Source organism: Dromaius novaehollandiae, chromosome 1, assembly GCF_036370855.1.
Source record: "Dromaius novaehollandiae isolate bDroNov1 chromosome 1, bDroNov1.hap1, whole genome shotgun sequence".
In the NCBI taxonomy this organism is placed as follows: domain Eukaryota; kingdom Metazoa; phylum Chordata; class Aves; order Casuariiformes; family Dromaiidae; genus Dromaius; species Dromaius novaehollandiae.
This window is the reverse complement of record NC_088098.1, coordinates 34282440-34304316: the sequence shown is the minus strand read 5'-3', so window position 1 is coordinate 34304316 and position 21877 is coordinate 34282440. Positions and strand designations below refer to the sequence as shown.

Genomic DNA, 21877 nt, shown 5'->3' with positions numbered 1-21877 from the left:
ATTTCTCCTCCTGTTCACAGCTCATCATGTCAAGGATATTGATAGAAATTTAACATAAGGTAAAAAAAATGCAAATAGCAAACTATCTGAGGTGTTTTGAGAAGAGTTAGCAAAAACAAGCTGAGACTAGCATTTTCAGAAATGGCACATAATTTTAAAAATTGATCTTCTGAGATCTATAGTGGGGGCACTGACTTCAATTAATGTTATTTGATGCCACAGTTCAGTAGCTCCTAAAAGCTCAACTTGCACATCTGAAATGAGCCCCAAAAGCATAAATCTGAACATTTTGCAGAAGCTGGCTCTCCTTTCTCTGGAGCTCTGAACGGCAACCTGTTGTTGCTGTGGGATACGATATTGTTCACCAGCCTCAACAAGTGCTGCCTGTTGCTATTTGCAACGCTTATGAGACATTTGAGTCAATGAGAGAATTCCCTTCTCCCTTACACTCATTAATACTTTATTACGCACGTTTTCCGTTTGATTTTAGTAGAATTGTTTGGATAGTAAACCATTACTCTGGGAACGTGATGGAAACTAGTCCTCAATATTTGCAGGCATCAGTCGACAAACATAGACAGGATGCACTGACAGAAGAGCAACAGAAGGACATCATGGAGTTATTGCAGTGTTTACTTGGAAAGCTGGAAACCTGTTTATTAACCAATCTATAAGCACTATGTAATAAGACTTTTTGGATTAAATTGATACACCACAAACAACTGTAATAATTATCATTTTGAAATGAGGCTGTGGAAATCGAAAAACAAAATCAGTATCTAAGATAAGGCAGTTATCCCACATTGTGTGCAGTTGTATCAGATTAACTCGCGGCAGGGCTGATGTACAAAGAGTGAGATTTTTATTCTTCTCCTATTAAATCTTTGTTCCTCGTCCCACACTTTCTTCTCTGTGCTCTTTTCTCTGAGCTAATTGGCTATAGTGCAGCTTCAAAGAGCAAGTGGCAGGAGTAGGAGCTGTTTATTCTTTGAAACCTCACTACACCTAAATAGCAAAGCTGTTTGTCTCCTTTGAAGCTTTGCTGCTGCCAATTAGCCCAGAGAAAGTGGAGGAGGGGAAAAAGAAATTAGGAGAGAAACAGGAAGAAAATGGGGGCTTGATAGAAGTAAAATCAGACCTTGTGTACGAAGTCGTGTGTCTGATGTAAATACAACACAAAACATTTTGTGACTTTTTATTTTCAGTTTGGTTCAAAGATACTGAACTTAAACTTCGGAAATAGTGTTAAGGTAATCTAATAGGGACAGCAGAGTTGCAAGTCTGTATTGTGAAAAAATGTGGCGTGAACAGAGAGGGCTCCAAACTCAGTTTTTTGTAGCATTCAACCAAACTGTGGTTTCTGTGCTATTAGTTATTATTATTGTTACTATTTTTGCTGATAGAAAATGTCATATTTAACAGTCTAACAGTATTGTATCATATGGCCACTCAGAGGATGGTTTTCCAGGAGAACGGTTTCCAGGAAGATGGTTTTCCAGGAGAAAAACCAGGCAGGAGAGGAGTTTTCTCACCTCCTATCTTTCAGCATGTACTGGGGTAAATTCCATTCCTGCACTTGATTTCGTGACATGGATACTGAGACATTTTGGGCCAGATATTAAGAAAGATGAAAATGCTCTTACCAGTTGGTATTAGTCTAGGAGTTAGTTTCCTTCCTTTGAAAGAAGTCCTTGATGAAGCTCAGATTCCTCCTGCTGGGGCCCCAGGTCATTGTTTCCAGTTATTCTTGGCCAGCCAGAAGGGGCCTCCACTAGAGGAAGTGGGGAAAACGAGGGAGCAATTTTGTGGGAAAGGAGAGTCTTTGTTGTGGCTAAGAGGTGGCCACACAAAAAATTATGTTTTCCTATTTTTCTGTTTGAAATGGCATGTATTTAAGCATGCATTTTCTGTAATGAATAGCAGCTCTGCATTTGGGTACAAAGAGAGAAACATTTCCAGAAAGAGTCTTAGACTGTAGTGTTGGAACAGAATAAGACAAAAAGCCTTTACCATTATTACTACCACTGCTAACAGCTTTACTTTTAGAGCAATACTTTTTGCTTCCTTTATCTTTGGCTTTAGATAGAAGAATATTTTAACATTTTGCCTTTTCCCCTTGTCCCTTCCCTGCTTGTTTGACAGTTTTACACAACATCCACCACCAATTATGTCAGATTCTCTTCCCTTTTGTTTACTCTTGGGGTTACCCTTCATATCCCATTGAATAGAGAGATATTGCATGAATGTAGCAGCAACAGAACACTGCTCCTAGTTTTAACGGTTGCCACATTTTCCTGTTCCTTTAATCAGCTATTAGTTAAATTTTCAAAAAATAAAATTTGTAGATAAATCTAGCTAATAGTTATGTCACCTGGCTCAAGTGTTAGAAGAAGGGAGAATCATTCAGGATCTGTTTAAGTTTGGGATTATGTTTTCCTTTGTAGTTACAGTTAGGAGAAACAGTTCAAATATCTCTGTGGGCCACAGAAATGCCTCAGGCAACCTGATCCACCTGAATTTATAGACATCCTAATGTTCCTTGCCACTATAAATGTGTGCACTTTAAAGGCTGTAACTGCTTGAATTTGAACTCAGTTATTATTCGAGTGGAAACTGGAGTGAATCAATGGTACATCTTTACTGCCTAAGCACGGTAGGTGTCAGCACTTGTGGTAAAATTAGGTGACAAGCCAATAGAGAAGAGTTAAGGATGCCATTGGGAGATATTGCCAGTTGTGTATGTTTACAGCACTATTACACCAAAGGGGGGAAAAAAAAAAAAGCTGTGATGCCACCATTATAGCCAACTGCTGTTTTATAGGTGACTTTCCAGTTTGGGTTAAAATGATTGTAACAAGATTGCTCTCTGAGGGTCTGCCTCAGAGGTTTTTGAACCTTGTCATTCAGAGGGTCACATGGGGCTGGTAAAGATGCCGCATAGATGGACCTTGTCTTCCTGGGAATGCATCAAGAGATGATCATACCTCCTCTGTTAAAGCTACCTTGTGCCCAAGGTACCCAAGCGCTGGGTGCAATGTGTGCTTGGTCTGATGGGAGCAGGCAGCCTCTCACACATTCCTCCTTATCTATGAGAGATCTGGGAAGGTATTTTTGAGTAATTGCTTTTCTACCCTGCAGTCGTGTTTTTGTGGGCTTCCATAGGGTTCCAATTTGTTCTGCCTCTTGTTCGACGGACTCAGATGTTTCGAGGCTGCTGATGATACCCAGATGTATTTCTTGTCCCTCTACAGCCCAGCCAATGTTGCCAAATGCTTTAACCAGTGTTTGACAGATAGCTGAGATGTGAGTAAGAGTTGGGTGATGATACAGGATGACCGTGCAGGAATGCTTTTATCTTTCTTTCTTCCTTCATCTAGCCTTGAAGCTGACTATTCCATTCGAATACAGATTTCATCACTTTGTCACCTCAATAGTAAAGGATGTAGTAATTAATGCAGTGCAAGCTGCAGTGCAGTTTACTTAAGGCTGCACAAATTGAAACAGGTCCTGTTTATTAAGGGCACGTCTAACCAGCACTGCAAGTCCTGTATTGGGTACCAGCGCATTTCTGAGTGGCACTGAAAGTGCTGGATTGTGCAGAGGGGCCACGTTACTAATTCACTTACAGAATAGCAGAGCAATAGAGCACATGCTCTATCAACAAGCCCGTCATATGTTTATCTGAACACATGATCAAAACTGTATTTGTAGATTAACAAAAAGGACACTGATTTCTCTTGAGGAGTTCTTAGCTGAACTTTCATTTCTGCCAGCATTTGCCTGCCTGCCAGTGAATGTTTTTACTGTTGTATCAAAGGAATAGCTTGATCATATTGAAAGTTGAGTGGCAGCTGAAGTATGTAATAGCCAACTAAGATTGTTATTATATCTTATGAAGCGGAGTGTCCAGGAGGATGCAGAAATGGAGGGTTTTGCAACGAAAGACATGTCTGTGAATGTCCAGATGGATTTTATGGACCTCACTGTGAGAAAGGTAACTTTAAAAAAATCTTCAGAACAGTTTTCTTTACCATAATCGTAACAAAAGTGTAACTATTGCACTGTAACCTCTTCTAAAAAGAGTGGCCTATTCTGAAGATTTCATGTATTTTGAATCCTCACAAGTAAGAGAATTACTGCTGTGTTCCATGGTGTAATGCAAACCTCAATTACTTACAAGGAAAATGTTTTCTCTCTAAGGGACTGTTTTTAACAAAAATTAACACAATAGTTAAGGGATACTCAATCACAGAGACTCCATCTGGCCAAAAGATTAAATAGAATTTTGCTGCTAATGAAGACGAGCTGGAAAACAAAGCACAGGACTCCTGTTATCCTGCATTTGTTTATTTGAAGATACGATCTAATTTGGAGGCAGAATGACAAAGATGGGAAGCATGAAGGAAAGAGTCTCCCTTTTTCTTCCATTAGTAACTAACAGCCAAAAACAGTATTTCTGGGTGGGAGGGACCTGAAAATCGGTGTGAACTAGCGAGGAAAATAGCTCTTCTTCATACTTCTTCCTTCCTCCTCCCTCTGTGAGAGACTTTCCCCCGGGTGACTCAAGATGGAGCAAACCAGCCCCAAGGACATGCTACCCCAGTGTCATCCTTCACTCCCAGACACTGGCCACATCTGAAATATTAAATACAAAGGGTCGGGGACCACTCTTTGGCCGGGAGGCCAGCTGACGCAGCACAGTTTGCATTTGTATGTTTAAACTCTTTTACGCTCCGAAGCAAAAGCCTCCCAACTCTTGGCGTGGAGGAGCCCCAGGTGCCGGTGGCCCCTGGCCGTGCTTGGGTGCTCTTTGGGAGCGCGCCCGCCAGCCAGGGGCAAAGCCATGCTGGGAACGGCATTGACAATTTCACGGGATGGATGAGTCCGTGCCCCTGCTTGGTCCTGTGCCCAGGCCCTGTTTAGCGCACTGCTATAGACACAGCCTCGCTGCATGTACTAGTTGTGGCCGACCACGAAAGGAAACACTGTTCCCCGCCAGGCCTCCCTGAAGGAGACTTGTGGGGTGGCCACAACTGCGGAGAAGTCTGCAGGAGAGCACAAGGGCTCTAAAAAAGTTTGGGAGGGGGGCATCCAGGACAATTAACCACCAAACCAGGCTATGCAAGAGGCTCCCTGAGCCTCAATTAGGTAGCTGTGCTAGTGCTTAGGTATGCAGAGGGTGAAGGGAATGGTGTGTTGTAAAGCCCGCCTGAGAACCCCACTAAATTACTGACAGCTCTGAGCACAGCCCCTAAAGAAACAGTCTTGTCTGCAGAGCTGAGACACAAACTGGAGCACAGAAGTCCCATGACAGAGAGGACTGGGGTAGCGGCAGCTTCAAATTTCCGGAGGGTGTTGGTGAGTCCAAGTGGACAGTTTGCTGTCCCCAGTCCAGTAATAAACTGTACAAGGGACAGTTTTTGCTTACAAATGGAATCAGATTTAAAGTTAATTTAATCTTCACTTTTTCAGCAGTACTGTATACAAATTGCCGGGTATCATGCAGAAACATAATTGATTTAACTCGCTAACAAAGTGAGTCCTTTGCAAAACTGACTTGTTACATTCAGCAGAAGGAAAAGGAGCGTAAGGAAATTGTGTTGTGGCCTTACGTGGTCACTCACTATCCTACCAGCGATGTGATTTCTTCCCTTGCTTCTCCTTAGCTCTGTGTGCCCCTCGCTGCATGAACGGCGGGCTCTGCATTACGCCCGGCTTGTGCATCTGCCCGCCTGGATTCTATGGCATCAACTGCGACAAAGGTAACTGCGGGGTAATGACCAAGGGACCTGTATCTGCCCGCTTTGGCTGTGGACGTGCTCCACATCCTGCATCCACTCTTTGTTCCCTCATGCTAATTTCCCTCTAGGAGTGGATTTTGGAAAGTTGAGTGAGTGATGAAGCAAGTAATGGGTTTTAAAAGATGTAGTTTTGTGTTTCTTCTATGAAAACTTCACTGCAACTGGGAGCTGTAGTAAGAATGCAGGGACTTGCAGCACGTCACAGATACATGTGAAGGTGTCCAGGTATGCCAGCTCAGGGAAGGGTAGTTTATATAATCACTTTAGTTGATCCATTAAAAGCTGTGAGATCCACCACAAAATTCACCCGTTTATGAAAAAAATGATCTGGATTTGAACTTTGGTTTCCTGGAGTAAAGTGTTAGTACAATAATTTGTTCAGTCTGGACACTTAGAAAATAAGTTGTCTATTCATTTTTTATTGCTGCGTTGTGATTCGGGGATAAAAAGGAACAATTAGCTCTTCAGAACAGTAATTTGGAGCAGTCCAGACTCCCATACAGAAAAAAACCCAAGAAGTCATGGCAGAGAGGATTACAGAACATCGCAGTGCACTTACTATTGCAGAACCAGATGAAGTAATGAGCAAATGAAAAGGTCCCAGTGGGTTTTAAGCCAAAATAATGCCTTACTTTTTAGGCCTTTAGATATGTTTGCACAGAGCGTTGTCATCAAAGTCCTTCTGCCTTGCATCTCATCATTGATGAGACCTTTGCCACATCTGAAAAATGTTTTAAGAGTGCACTGTAATGAAATGTGCCCGATATCTTGAAGGATTTTGAACTGTAAGATTAATATGAACCTCAGCTGTTTGGTGAAAAGTCTTATCTAACGCAATGACAGTAATTTAGAAGGTCAGAGACACAACACTGGCACCTATGTCACCATACAACACAAGCTTGTAGAGGTCTCTCTACAAGTTAAATCTAGCATCTCCCAGGGCCCTAATTAAGAACTGCACCTTTTCGTTCAGTCAGTGAAGTGTCTGCCTGTAACAGTAACTTCCAGTCCTAGATCACGTTCCCTTTACCACACACTGGCAAGTTCAATAGCAATAATGACTTGATCTTCATACGCTTTACATGTGAGGATTGAAAGAGATATAACACAAAATCTGTCCTTGGGGTCTCATTGCTGTATTGTTCATTTCTTTCCGTGCCTTTCTACTGACTTGTGTGTGTGCCAGTGGGAAGTACTCTGTCAGAAGAACTGCATTTCAGTCTTCCTTCGTAAAGCAGATGATGAAAATATGTTAATGCAGCTTTTTAAAACCTACTCGATGTCTATTTAGGATGAGCAGCGGAAAACATTAAGGGCAAGTCAAAGTGAGTTCGTATTAGTGATTTAGTTTGTTCCTGTTTTATTTGTTCTAGCAAACTGTACAACAACCTGTTTCAATGGAGGAACATGCTTCTATCTGGGAAAATGCATTTGTCCTTCAGGATTTGAAGGAGACCAATGTGAAATTAGTGAGTATCATCTCTGTAGGTTCCCTTTCACATACCTCAAGCTATGCTATTTACACTGCCTGAAAGATAAAGTGCTTCCGCTGGGCTCACAGTGAAGGTCTCAAATGGTGAGCTGGGGTCTCTGAGAGAGTGAGGTGCCTCATGCCTCTGAATGAGATTCACATTGAAAAACTTCGACTTGTCGCTAGACCATCTCATCCCCTACCATGTTTTGTTTTTACTAGAAACTGGGCTTGGAAACAACCCTTGAGCTGTAAGTATGCAAGCAATACTCTGCAGCAGACGATGTGCTGTTGTGCCAAGCCCATGTGAAGGATATATTTTCAGAAGTTATGGCAATGCACACTCATGAGCCGAACATGAGATTTGAGCCCAGAACTCTGAAAAAGCTACTAGAAACTGGGAGTGGAAGGGTTTAGCGTAAGGGGAAGATTTAACCGTAAGAGCTGAGAGCTTTCATTTAATGTATTAAGTTGCATTCACATGGCAACTTGAAAATCCACGTCAGAAACATCAAAAGACTTGCTATTTTCAGAAGTTTAGCATCAAAGTGATTCAAAATATTTTAGCCCATGGTTGATCTAAGTGTTCTGTGTAAAGCAGGGGGTGGAGATAAGGCCAGATTGGAGCAGAACTGGGAGGTCAGCTGTCAAGCATTTGATCTCACTAAAATAAGAGTTTTCTCACAGCTCTGTTAAATTGGATTAATTCTATAGCTCCCCACACTTGAATGGCGTATGAGCATTTTGGTTTTGAGAACATGTACCCAGGTCGTTCTTTCTGGGCTTAAAGCTTCTAACAGACCACTGCACATGGACCTTCCCCCCCTTTCTGCTGTAAATAATGTCACTAATTTTCTGAAAAGGGTTCACAGAGGCAAGGAGAGCAAAATCTGGCCTCGTATATGTAAGAGTTGACTTCTTAGTATGCATCAGCAGAGACAGGCTCTTCTCACAGTTATGAAATTTATATCAACAAATACTAATTCACAGATAGAAATTAACTCTAATGTGCTGTCAGCTGAGAGGGGACAAAAAGCAAACAACTGTGCCGAGAAAGAAGAGCACAAACACCATAGGACCTACATTTTGCACACTAGTTATGTGTAGATAAGCAGTAGACTTTAGCAAATGTTTCACCATATCATATCACATATCAACAGTGTGGATTTCCTCTGCATTTACCTTTGTTTACATCAGGTTCAAATTTGACACTTTATCAGAACCTCATTTCTTTCTTTATTCCTCAAAAAGTCTACTTTGTTGGTACTTCTCAGATGATGAATAAGGTTTTATTCAAAGTCCAGGGGGTACATATTTTATGTCAGTGGTATTTTTTGTGGAGTATCTGTAGAACTAATATTATAGGATGTATAATTAAGAGTATTCTGTTCAATTGGTCTGTCCCAAGGGCCCTTAAGTTCCATGTTGTCTGCTGCTGCCTAGGACAGGTGCAACTGACTTTGGCTTCTGGCAAAGACTTATCTGTACAAGAAAATTAAATTAATTAAAATGCAATCAGTAAACTAGTCCCTGTAAAAAAGGAAGAGAAAATTCCAGATCAGAGTTTGCTAAGAGCTCAACTGGGAATCCGTTGACGAGGAGGCTATGCACTTGCCTCAGCTTTTGTAAAGCTCAGACGACAGTTGTTAGAGCATGATTAATGGCTGCTACCACCTCTGGGCACCGCACCAGTACCAGCACAACAGTGGAAGACTGCAAAAAATGCTAGATGAGGCTTATAAACATCAGAGGAGAAACAAGATTCATTCTGGTTTCTTAGATCCAGGGCCAGCTACATTCAGCCTTGGGGATCTTGAAATAAGAAGAGGAGAAAACCTTTGCAATAGGGAGAAATCCATCTTCAGAAAACTGTAAAGATTTTTTTAATGTTGTTTAAAGATTTTGAGAGCTTGTCTAATAGTTGAATCACTCTCTATGACTCCTGGGAAATTTACTGAACTCAATTTACAATACTAACAAGCATTCACAGTCTTCCAGTTTTTTTCTAACTGTAGTTATGCATTGTCTCTAATTAGTGTTTCAGTTTGAGTCTGGAGGGTTTTATTTTGTTTCTGATTCCTCCCCTATTTGTTACTAACTGTTCTGTTGCTTTTTCCATTTCTCAGTTAATAACAGAGTTATTAGCCTTTCCTCCATTCTGTGAAAATGAGTTAGTCCAAAGTTAATTGAACCATGTGGAGCCAAATGCTTGCTTAATGCAACACTGGAAGTCTGTATCACACCCTTGACCCATATTCTCCAGACTTACTTCAAGAACTAGGAAAATTCCCGGATTTCCTTAGCATTGCTCCTTTCAGTTATTAATAACTTCAGATGCAAATGTGTGCAAATCAAAATACCTAGCGGTTCCCTGCCCAGAGGCTTCTGCAGGGAGACTGTGCTTTTGCAGAAACTCTCCTTAGCATGGTTTGTTCTGTAGGCTGGTTATGAAGCTTGTTTCTGGGCTATTAAAATAAGTATGTACATTAGGAACAAATGCTCCTTTTATGTTGACAATGCACACATGCATCACAGAAGTTTGACAGGGTGGAGAGCACAGCAAGAAGTACGTGGGGTATTTAGTTCCCAAGGGGGCAGTCTGTGACTGAGATGAGCACATTTGCTGAGGTTTCCAGCACAGTGAAACAGCAGTGGAAAAGCTGAGTGTTGATGCTTAAATTACCATGTGCAGGTTTCAGAGTTAACATCCTTTAAAAAAAGAAAAAAAAAAAAAAGGAAAGGAAGCAGTTCGCTGCTCCAGGTCCCAATTTTGACTCAGGCAGATATCAGTGCAAAGCCTAGGCTGGGTGTATTTTTTTTTCTGGAGACCCTAAAAAATGTTGTGGGATTAGAAAAAAAGAAAAATTTGGACAATAAGGAGAGAGCTGCATCACTACATGTGGCCACATAAGAGGCAAGAGGCGCAGGGTGTAGCTCCAGATTGTCTGATACCTCCCAGGGACTTGGAAGTGAGTCTGCCTTAGCCTGGGGAGCGCCCTCGCCCTTGGGCTGCTGCGCTGGTCCTTTCTAGAGGCAGGTGAACGTGTAACTAGTTAAATAATGCAGACAATTTCCAGTGAGGGAGTCACCATCTGGAATGAGAGACCTCGCGTTAGGTTTGAGGAAGGCCCTCAAAGGCCCCTGGCTCTGAATTGGGCCCAGCAAAAGTGTGAACGTGGGTCTCCTCCGTGGCCAGTGAGCCAGGGCCAGGCTTCCTACAGCAGCGTGGTCAGACCGAGTTTCTTCCTTCGGCAAAGCGTGGGTGTGAGGGAGGGAATGCAGTTTCTAGATCAAAAAGAAAAGCCTTGAAATATGTCTGCGAGGTCTAATTACAGTTACCAAAGATGCTCTGCGCTTTACAGGCAGGAAAGAAGGGCACATTTTTTAGAGTGCCTTTAGTTTCTGAGCTGTGGTGTGAAGCAGTCCTCACTGCTCCATCCACAGCATCATGGCACGCCAAAGCCTTTTATTACAAGCTGACAGGCCCAACCAGTCTGTTTATTTTCTGCAAATAGCCACCATACTTGTCAGTCCTGAGCTTCCTGTTGCTTAAAATATCTCTCATATACCACCAGATTTTCTTCTGCTTGTGCTCTATGGGTATGGATACCACTTTTTGCAGACAGTAGGAAGAAAGTCTGTACGTTGCGGCCTCCCTCAAGAAGGTTGAGGAGCAGGAGGCAATAGTGACATGTGGCACAAGCGGTCCTTCAAAGTCCTAGTGGCACAAATCTGGGCAAAAGCTGTGGACACCAGGCTTTGGCCATGCTCCCTCTGGACCTCTTTCCATGCAGGATGCATGTCAGTCTTGGAAGCACAGCCCTACTGGTGTGTCTTGCTGCTGGATCCGCAGTACCCCTCATATCTCGCCATCAAATAAGTGGTTCAGGTACAAGGTAGGCTTTTCAGACAGTTGTCTCCAGTACCTGCAGGGGATTAAGGCCATTGTTTTCATGCTTCCTTTCTAGGTAAATGCCATCAGCCCTGTCGAAATGGAGGTAAATGTACTGGTAAGAATAAATGCAAGTGCTCCAAAGGTTACCAAGGAGACCTTTGTTCCAAGCGTAAGTACTAAAGCCACTCTGCCAGCCCTGGTTATATGAGCATCAAGCTCATACACGGTATCTTTTTACATAAGGTCAGCGCTAACTGCTTGTTGTCAAGGTATTGCTGGCTAATTGGCTTCCTGGGCATACCGTATACACTCGCCTTAAGAGAGTTATGAAACATGGAAACATTTTTTTCAAAAGCCTCCCCACAACCTTTTCTGTACTATGAGTTTCTTTAAAACAGTCATGTGTCCGTATAATAATAGCAAATGTTGCTAGATAAATACTGCATAAAACGGCAACACGTTGCAGCATTAAAATCCTGATGAAGCATTTTGCCTGCCTTTCATGAGTGCAACGTGGGCTGGGGTCTCCTCGCGTCTGTCCTGGTGGGTGCTGAGCACTGGTGTTTGATGTGCTTCTCTCAGAGACGCAGAGCCAGACGTTTTAGTTCAGTGGTGGAGTAAGCTGCTCCGGGAGGCTGCACACATTCAGTTTAAAATCACAGATTTACTGTGAAAGCCCCAGTCAATGCCAAGACTAACATATTCGAAGGAACAGCAGGGAAAGCAAATATGTAACTCAGTCGCTGAATGAAATGTCAAGAAGTCAGATGTATGCTCTCACTTTATTACAGCTGTCTGTGAACCCGGCTGTGGATTGTATGGCACTTGTGTTGAACCTAACAAATGCCAGTGCAAAGAAGGCTGGCATGGAAGACACTGCAATAAAAGTAAGTAAATGAGGAATAAACTCTGAGAGTCCACATTGGAGAGTCTTACAGAGCGGGTGCCATGCAGAGATGACTGCTTCAAAAGCCTTTGCACAATCAGTAGTCATAAAATACTCTCTTTTTTTCTACTCTATAAACAAAACAATAAAAATAAGGTTTTAATATTCCATAATTTTAACTACTTAAAAGAAAAACAAAATAATTTAAAATTGCTTTACCAAAATCAGCCTTCCTTTTTATAGTAGAAGTTCTAGATTGTCATATTGACAAGATTTCTAGAAGAGCTCGTGTATACTCCACCCATGGTGTTCAACTGATTTAAAGCCCTTCGAAGTAATCCCCATTAATGTCAGCTGGCTTTAAAACTTTGGATAGGCATTTTTATAGATAAAACTCTTTCAGTTTTCAAAGCTGATTAAAATTAGGAAAAATCAAATGTTATTTAGAAACTTTGGGAAAAATTTGAAAGGTTATACAAAATATGTGCTTACCAACTTTCACGTTTTCTCCTCCTCTTCCCCACCCACACTCCACAGAGTACAAAATATGTTGTCTCAAGACAAAGCTAAATTCCTTAAAAGGAATTTGTGTTTTGAACTTGTGATCCTTATGACATCTAGCAAAAGTGAAGCAACTGATCATTTCAGTGGATTTAAAGTAGCACTATAAAATTAGTTGAAATATAATTGAATATATCCAGGTAGCAAATTCACAGGAAAAAATGTGCTGTAACAGCAAATCATCAAAAGACGTTCTGTACATTCTCACATGAGGTATTAATGTTTATCTTAAGCACTGTTGCCTAATTACATTGAATATATTAAGTGGCAATGATAAAAAAAGTTGCAAAATTTTGCAGCTATAAAATGCACCAATTAGCCATAAGAAATGTGAATCTTACACGGCTGCATCAAATGAATGATCATTTTTATTAAATGCTGTTGATGCTTGTGATTTGTATCCCATTAAAATGTATCAGAGTATACAGCTATTTCATAAAAAATATATGTTATCTAACTAAAATAAATTATGCCGTGAAAATTAGGTTTGGGGAATCTACTTTGGTGCTGTTCACTAGCAGACCAGCATAATTACATATGTCATTCCCTGAAGGAGAAATAATGTTGACATAAGTTATGATTAGAGAAAAGGTACATGGAAATCAGTACGAATATCAATTCCATCTTCCTATAGTGCACTTCTTCTTCTTGTAATACGTTTATTATAAACAGCTTCGGTAGCAAGTGAAAGAGCATGTACTATGAGTGAACGTCCCCAAAGAAATAATTATCTGTACAACAAAAAACGCAGAGTGTGACTGCCATATTATGTGGATTCAATAGTCAAACACTATTGTCAGTGCCAAGATTTTGAAACCTTCATTACTTGGATTTAAAGCTTGGGTACAGTCCTGCCGCTGTTTAGCAGCGCAAAACTCTCTGTGTTCAGCAAAGAACCTGCGAATGGGCCATTCGGGTAAGATTCACCCCTATTCGAGGTGTCTGTGTAGGGCTTAAGTTGCACATACAGCTCTGTGTGGGGCACTGCAATTCACGCTTTTCAAATAAACCCAAATTTCGCTTGATCTTTAGAGAAGATTTACAGTCAGTTTCAGACACTTGCTTCATACTCACTGAGCTGTGAGGCCAGCAGCCATACGAAGTCAGAGTTTGTGACTATAAACATCAAAGTCTAGGAGAACCTGCAACGTGCACGTTTGCGTCAACACGTGGCTCCTCAGCAAAACCGCGTGCTACAAAGACGTGGTTAAAGGGGCTGAACCTGGGACTCCGTTTTCAAAAGTCATTTCCTTGAGCTCGAAATGATGAGACAGATAAATGAAACTGTAAATGATCACAATATAACACTTGGAATTCCATTTTTATTGTCCATTTCTGTTTTCAAGAGCAAAGCAGCTCTGCTAAGCCCCTTGGATTTCTTTTCCTAGGTGTTTATTGTTGCTGCTGTGCTTTTTCTTTGTATTCAGCTATTAAAAAAAAAAAAAGCAAAGCTCATAGAACTAACGCAGCGTCTCCCCGGAGGGATACGTGCACCCCGTGACCAAGAATGCTCTTTGCGCTTGTCGCCGGCAGATGCCTGTGGCTTGACACGTGCGAGCTGTGCATGTGCGACTCCCGGGCCATGCGACAGCCGCAGAGTGCTAGCGTTTGCTTGGGTCTCCGCCGAGGCAGCCGTGCTGTAAAAGCCAATGAAATTGCCTCTTTTCACGGACGGCTCCCAGGTTGCAGCACCTCAGGCTTCCCTAGGGGCAAGAGAGGAGGGAGGAGGGACAGCATTTGCCCAATGCCTATCCCAATTTTTCTGCTCAAATAGGGGGGACCATTTCCACTTGCGATATCAGTAGGGACCAGGGCACCGGCTTCTTTTCGCTCGAGCTGGCTCGTTTTGCAGGGTACGGCGGCAGCATCCTGAGCGCCCTGCGGCTGGCGGGCCCCAAGCACCGGCAGCACACACCTTCGCCGAAGAGGGCTGAGGAGAGTCACGTGCCACCCGAATCCAACTACATCTGGTGAGCTCGGACATCTGAAATGGTTTGTGCCACACAGCAGAGTTCGTAGCCGTCGTTAACCTTTCATGGATTGAATGTTTAAAATGCTGTTCACTACAGTTGAGAGAGATTACTGGCTGGAATTTTATTAGCTTCATTATAAACCACTGAGCTAATACTTACTACTTCTTTTAAGTTTTATAAATACTTCTATAGCATGATTATATAGGCTTCTTCTTTCAGTGCTTTGGATGGTGTTTTGTACTATATTTCAGTTATGTTTAAACTTCCTTTTTTGATTATATAGCTGCAAATATTTTCCAAAAATTAGTTAACAGTATTCCAGCAGAGACACTCGTAGGTGCTAACCTGAATCATTTCAATGACTACAGATTTAGCTGGCTTAAGACAAAGGCAAGATGTCCTCTACATTTTCGCAATTGCGTATTTAGACTTTTCCCTAGGAAAAATAAATAAAATAAATGAGAGTTACCGAATTTAAAAACAGAATAACTCAATTCGACAATATTTTTGGTCTTTCAGTTTTGCAGAGTACCGTGTATTAAAAATACACTGTGGTAGTGCCATTTAAGCGTCATAATATATTGTAAACAAAGTAGAACTATAATGTATGAACTTTTTGCATTGGCTCGAAGCAATATAATATATTGTAAACAAACCAGCTCTTATGTAATAAACTTTTTATACCGGTGATCATGTATAACATAAAGATGCTGCTTTAGTTTTCCGAGTCGTGATCGGTGTGGTCGGCTCCAGCCACAGGAGCGTGGGGCGGGCAGGACGGCTGCTCTGGACACCTTCCTCGAAATGCGGAGGCAACTGCAAGAGTTTCCCCATCCCTGCTTCCCACTGCTGCATGCTGATAAATCACTGCCAACAGCGAGCCTGTTCGCTCCTCAGCTCTGAAAATTATCTCGGAAGAGCAATTTCTTCCAGTGCCTTTGGAGAGGAGGGGTGGCACCGAAGGATGGGCAATGCCAGAGGCAAGTCAGTGCGAGGTGCAGCGTGTGAGCTGCCCTGCGGCGCTGTGCCTGCGGCCGTGCCGGCGGCGGGGAGCAGCGGCCTCCAGCCCCTGCCTCCAGCTTGTGCTTTCCAAAAAGCTCCCTCTTCTAATGAAAATAGGAGAGAAACTGGGGAGCACAAGGCACGAGAGAAGACACTTGGGCTATGAAAGCTCTTCTGGGGGTGTGGGGGGATGAGGAAAGGAGGATTTTTTGATATTTTCCTTAAAAGTGAGGACAGAAGGAGCTTAATTTTATGATGAGGTGAAATGGGTCACCCCTCACCATCTCCTGGCCACGACGACTGATTGCTTTGCACGGAGTGATGCTTCCTTGAAGAGAAACTATTTTGGAAATGAAAGACTGGATCAGCTGAATTTCCCTCGCTCTCATTAGTAACCTAATATACATTTGTAAGTTTGTGAGCACGGTTTTTGTGTTGCTTTAATCTGCTTGCTTCTTCCCTACTCGGCTGTATTTATTGTCATGCCTGCTAATTCTAGCCTTTATTAAAGGACCTACCAGTCTGCACATCTACTGCTCTGCGCGTCCAGGAGCCCTTGGTGAACATGGATGTCGCATTTGCTGTCACTTTTTGCTCTTTGTATAGCAAAGATTGGTTTAAGTGATTGGGCACACGCTACAGTAAAAGGCACAGAAATTCCGTACTTCAGATTCTGCAGAAATTTTGGCTGAACATTTTCTGATCCTGTCGATTTCTTGTAAAATGCCCTCTTAAAAATAATGGGTATTCTTTTAAAATGAATAATTAATTTTGCCACTTGTTCTCATGACAGTAAATGCTACTTCTTTGCTTTTTGAATTTCGCCACTGATTTTGGGAAGGGTCATTAATCATTAGTAGAATATGGTCAGAAAAGTTACAAAAGGAAGAAAAAACCCTGAAGGCTTGCAGTGTGTGCACACTGTAACACAACTGGGTTTTTTGAGTAACATCAACTTTCTACAAGCCAATTTTCTACCACTTTTTCTTTTATGCCAGTATGAGCCCAAAGCAAATTTCTTGTGTAGAGGAAGTCCCCTGTTTCATAAAAGTTTTAAGTCAAAGTTCACAATATATGATAATGCTATGAGAAAAAATAATTCTTCAAAAAAAGTCCAGCGTAATGTTGAAAATAATTTTACCATTAGAAAATAAACTATAGAATTTATTACACCTTATCACTGGACTGTGTATATATGGGGGAAGCATATATAGGTGCCACAGGTGAAAATCAGTCAAAGAAAAATATGAAGAAAATTCAAAATACCAACCTATTATGACATCTCAGACGGCAACTGCCTTTTTAACAGTATTTGGAAAAGGTTTGTAGCTAGCTAGAGAGATGCTGAACATTGCACTGGTAGGCAGCAAATAGGAGATAATCGAAACTGGTAAGAGAACCAAAAAAATGTCAAATTGCTATAGCTCTATCCCAAAAGTCTCAGTTTAAGCAACTGACAAAATTATAGTTTTATAGAGTGCTTCTAATTAATGGTCCGATAATCGGGATATCTAAAGTAAGCATTCTGCTAAGTGCCGGTGTGCACAACAGTTTGTTACTGGACGGACAAGCAAACACATAAGGCACAGAAATAAAGCGGACACAGAAGCCCTAAGCGTGAACTGCCTTTTTTGTGCTGCTGCTGCTGGTGAGATGATGCACACGCGTGTTTTGGTAATCTACACTTTAAGCTGGTATTGCTTTTTCTCTGGCCGTGCTGGTTTATTTCCAGTGCGTTGCCTTTGCTGCATCTTCGTTCGACTTCTTGGAAGCTGGGGAGAATTTGGGCCTTTTTCTGCTCTCGCTCTCTCAGAATGGAGCGCTTATGCCAGAAGTGTGACTTATCAGCACAACTTCCCTACCTTTTGCAATGAAGGTTTTGAGGGCGTTGCTGTTCAGAGCTGCCGGCAGGCCTGCACCGCGGCTCGCAGCATTTCTGGGTGAGGAGACAGGACGGTCTGCCAGAAGCCAATACACTTTCTCCATGTTGCATGCATGCCTGGTCCAGTTGTTCTTCTCCCAGCTTCAACTACATTTTAAGGCATATTAAGGTAAAATAATAACAATAAAGAAGAAATTCAAAGCTGTTCCAGATGACTTGCTGACTTTGTTTCTCCTGGACAGATTTGTTACCTCTATTTCCCTTTCACCTCCCTATCTAGCCTGCTCTATTGAGTTTGCCTACTATGGAAAAAATTCCTACTAAGGTGAGACGGGGAAGCATCAGGGCTGTAACTGCCTCAAATGGCCTGAAGTGATGCCGGGGTTTCAGAGGAGCCGGCCCTGCCAATGTCCCTGCGTTGGGTGGTGTCGAGGCCTTGCTTGGGGCTATTGCATTGAGCAGGGCCAGCCCTCGCGGTCAGTGCAGCTCAATCTAGAGACCTTGCATCAGCCAAAGTGCTCTGAGCCATCGGTTAAATCCCCAAGGTCTTGCACTGTGAATATAACTTCATGTTCAGTTAGATGATGAGGTGATCAGCCAAGTTAGGGCAAAACCTTAAGATCATGGTCATCTTCAGCTCTCAACTGTGCCAGTAAGGTGTGCTCAGAGGATGCTCTAGTGCAGCAGTGAAACAGCAAGTGGTTGAAACACACACAGACACACACACACAGACACACAGACACACACACACACACACACACACACACACACAGACACACACACACACAGACACACACACACACACAATTTCACAAGTGAAATGAGTCCCAGTTGTTGCTTATTTTTTATTGCAGCTCTGTGTCGGGGTGGCTGCTGAGCTACAGGCCAGCAACATGTCCGAAGTTTCTGCTGGAGCCCAGCTAACTGCACTCTCCTGGGTGCCTGGCTGGCGGCGCCAGTGCCCAGAACGGTTGGGCAAAGTCAAGTACGCTCAAACCCAGCCCCTGCCCTTTGAAAAAGTTGCATTTCATAGCAGAAAGCTTGGAGAGACAGAGGAGAGACATGTGCTGCAGGATTCATCTTTGTTAAGAGAGTTTAGAAACACATGCAGTCAGAAGTCAGTCCTCAGCTTGCTTTCTGATGCAAAGCTGAGGCGTGCACAAAGTGGAGCTGTGCACAGAACAAACAGGTTAAGGGAACAGCAGGATTTAGAAAACACATGCATGCAGATCTGAGCAGATTTATTACCTACCTCTGTGACTTTCTAAAGTTCACAACAACATTCAGATGATACTATTTTCAAAGCATCACAACTTAAAGTTAAAAAAGGGCACTGTATATTTTTGGCTCAGCTCAACATATTTTATTATTTATATTAGTTACAGAGAGTGAATTTTAATCCCTTTACAAATACCCCATCAGAGGCCAGGAACAGCCTTGTTGCACAAATCTTTCTATGGAGATGTGAATTTTTCAAATGGTTTAGCACACAGACCACGTCTGGCAAAGTGCAGCTCACAAGCAGCTCAAATGCTTGTGAGGGACGTCCGCACAAGTTCTTTCCAACATCTTTCCCAGCAGATCTTTGGTGGCTCACCTGACACAGAGGGTCAGCCCCATGACAGAGGAGGGGAGGAGAAGGAGGGGAGCCTGACCGCAGGCTGTCTTCTCATCTGAACATCCGTGGCATAGTGCTGAGCCTGGAGGTTGGCCGCATCTATCACCAAAAAAAAAAAAAAAAAAAAAAAAAAAAAAGAGAAACACCTCTTTTAAAACTTGCTTTTCTTTAAAGCCATTTACACATTTGTTCAGGGTGTCTAAATCAAAAGCCTAAGTGTCCCAGGAGAAGGGAAAAGGGCTGAGCTTTTTCTTCAGACAAGCTGTGCTTCCAAAACATGCTTTGGATATTTAGAGTCCAACTAGATTTTATAGGGAGACCAAGGTGCTGGCTTGAACTTGCAGTGACATCATTCACACCATCTCTTGGCACATCACACTCTCCTGTGCCTGAGAAACAGAACTTGAAAGCAGTGGGTCATGCACACGGCAGCTCCGGCGAGTTCATGGCCCCATATAACCACTCAGCATGATGATGGGCTTTCAGACACCTTCTTTCGGAGTCTCTGCTTGTAGATCCCACACATAATGGGCATGAAGCGGTAGTAGCAGACTGACCACTTGTGCGGAAAGGCTAAACAGCTGCAAAATCAAACCACAGGCAATGTTTCTTGCACTATTGGGTTTTGTAAAGGCCGTTCTTGTTTTGGGTCACACCCCGGTCTCTGCCTCCTCCTGCTCTGCCCAGCTGGGAACTCTATGGCATCCTATCAGCCTGGGCTTCCAGGAGCAAACCCTGCGGCATCTGCAGCACAGCCTACGAGCAAGCGTTTCCTAATGTACTCTACCCATTGAACCTGCAGGATGAAAGATGGCGCCTCAGAGCCACCAAACCCAGGCCAAGCCCACTGTAGATGTGAAGCTTCCTTTGGGGTGGGAGCTGCAGCTTGCAAGAAAGGTACAACTACCCATGTTTATGTCCTGCCCATCCTGTGTCCTGGATTAGAACTGTACACACATTTATGTACATCCTAGGTTTTCTTTGTATTAATTATACATAACATCTTGCATTTTTGCAAAGGACAGCATTTGGGTTGTAAAGTCAAGCACAGCTCTCAGGACAGCCAGACACAGTTGCTGTATAACCCCAAATAGGCTCCCCCCCAGCAAGCAGGTATATGCTACAGTGCTGTCCCTCCGTGTCCCCCAGGGCTACCAGCCTCTGCCCATATGCAGGGTGGCAGCGGCCCTTCACTAGGCAGCTCCTCAGGCTTCTCCATGGTCTTCTCTTCTGCGTGCAGCCTCCCACGGCTTCCCTGCACACTGTTCACCCTCTCTCCTCAGCTTTTCTGAGGTGTTCAGCACCACCACCCTTGTACAAACATAAACATATTCTTTATCTCCTCTCATCCTCCCCATCAGCCTGAAGGAAATCATCCCAATGCACTGATAAAGGTTTAGACAAAGATTAAGGACAAAATGTCCACTAATTCTGAGTGCCTGATATGAGACACATTGGACTTATTTTCCAGAGTCTGCAACTTTATAGCAGTTCATGTATCCAAAGGCTTCCTTTGTGGCTGCAAGTGCTGAATGCTTCTGCTAATCACACTCAACTCTCACAAGCTAGAAAACAAATGCACAATCCCCCATCTGTGGTACAGAGTGATTCATTAGCATCATGTAGGAGTGCTATGGCAGAAACAGAAATCAAATTTGGAGCTCCAAGGCAGCATTCAATTGCCTTAACCTTGACACCATCCTCTCACTGACCTCACTCACTGCGTGCCATCTAAATTCATTTGCAAATTTGGTAGGAACCCTACCACAGCATAACTCAGCTCCTTTCACCGGCAGGAGCCACCCTGCTCATAGGTTCTTAAGAAAATAAGATAATATGTAATCACATTATCAGTGGCTATCTTTTAATTCATACTCATAAAGCTGTCTGCATAACCTGCCGGGTCATTTTGTCATTCATAACTTCAGTATACAACATTTTGTAATCTCAATAAATATTCATCTAGAAGTGCATGCAGTCATGGGCATGTGCAATTTCTTCTTTCAAATAGATTAAAGAAATCCTGAATCTTTGTACAGCATTTTACTCACACTTCTCATCTTTGGGTTGTAACCTGTAGCTCCACAGAGAAAACTGCACTTGGCAGCAGTAGCAGGCAGCCCTCTTATCCATGCATCTCATATACCTGGGGATGAGACTCACACTTTACTAGCTGGTGTTGTGGTTACTTTCTGAGAGTGGAGGAAAGAGGAGTTTCCACAGTGTGATCAAGTAGATGCAAGCTCTGCTGCTTAGTCTCTCCACGCCTGAGTGCTTCTCTCCATCCTTTCTTACCTGACTCAGACATTTCTTTATTCCTAACTCTCGGGGGCAAGGAGTGGTTGTTTGTCTGCTTGCTTGCTTGCTTTGCTAGTCAGTTCTGGTCTTCTTTCATAGGATCTTTTCATAAATTAGGCGACGGGGATCTCTGGACAGTTACATCCTGGACAGTGACTATTGTGAATGGGTAAGAGACGCCTCGATTCAGCCTCATTCAGACTCCCCAGCCAGCAGCCCAGTGAGTTTAGCTAAAAGTATCAGACACAGCCTAAAGTTAGAAGCAACTTGAAGGGTTCAGGAGACCTCTGAATAAGGCAAGACAGAAGGGGGCTGCACACAGGTCCCTCTCCCACTGCTTGCTGCTGGCATTCATGCTGCAGACCCTGGCCAGCCAGGCTGGCAGCACGAGCCGGACAGGTCTGTCCAAGGAGGACAGCATGAAATCACAAATCTGTTTCAGAGGGATACAGAAGAAAAGGACCGCTGTAAAGCTTTCAAAGGTCTTCAG

At 42.9% G+C, this 21877-nt stretch overlaps 1 protein-coding gene across 2 annotated transcripts in view; it reads left to right on the top strand.

Moving 5' to 3' along the window:
* The window catches only part of WIF1 (WNT inhibitory factor 1), a 51421-nt gene extending 34217 nt beyond the window's left edge, over positions 1 to 17204 (top strand). Inside the window, exons 5-10 of one of the 2 annotated variants that reach the window (XM_026092412.2) lie at positions 3899 to 3994; positions 5667 to 5762; positions 7175 to 7270; positions 11241 to 11336; positions 11959 to 12054; positions 14467 to 17204. In XM_026092412.2, the coding sequence (XP_025948197.1) occupies positions 3899 to 3994; positions 5667 to 5762; positions 7175 to 7270; positions 11241 to 11336; positions 11959 to 12054; positions 14467 to 14588 (602 nt within the window). In that variant the 3' untranslated portion in view covers positions 14589 to 17204. The remainder of the gene's footprint in view (positions 1 to 3898; positions 3995 to 5666; positions 5763 to 7174; positions 7271 to 11240; positions 11337 to 11958; positions 12055 to 14466) is intronic. The other variant, XM_026092414.2, reaches the window with a different exon arrangement.
* Positions 17205 to 21877: the final 4673 nt, after the last annotated feature.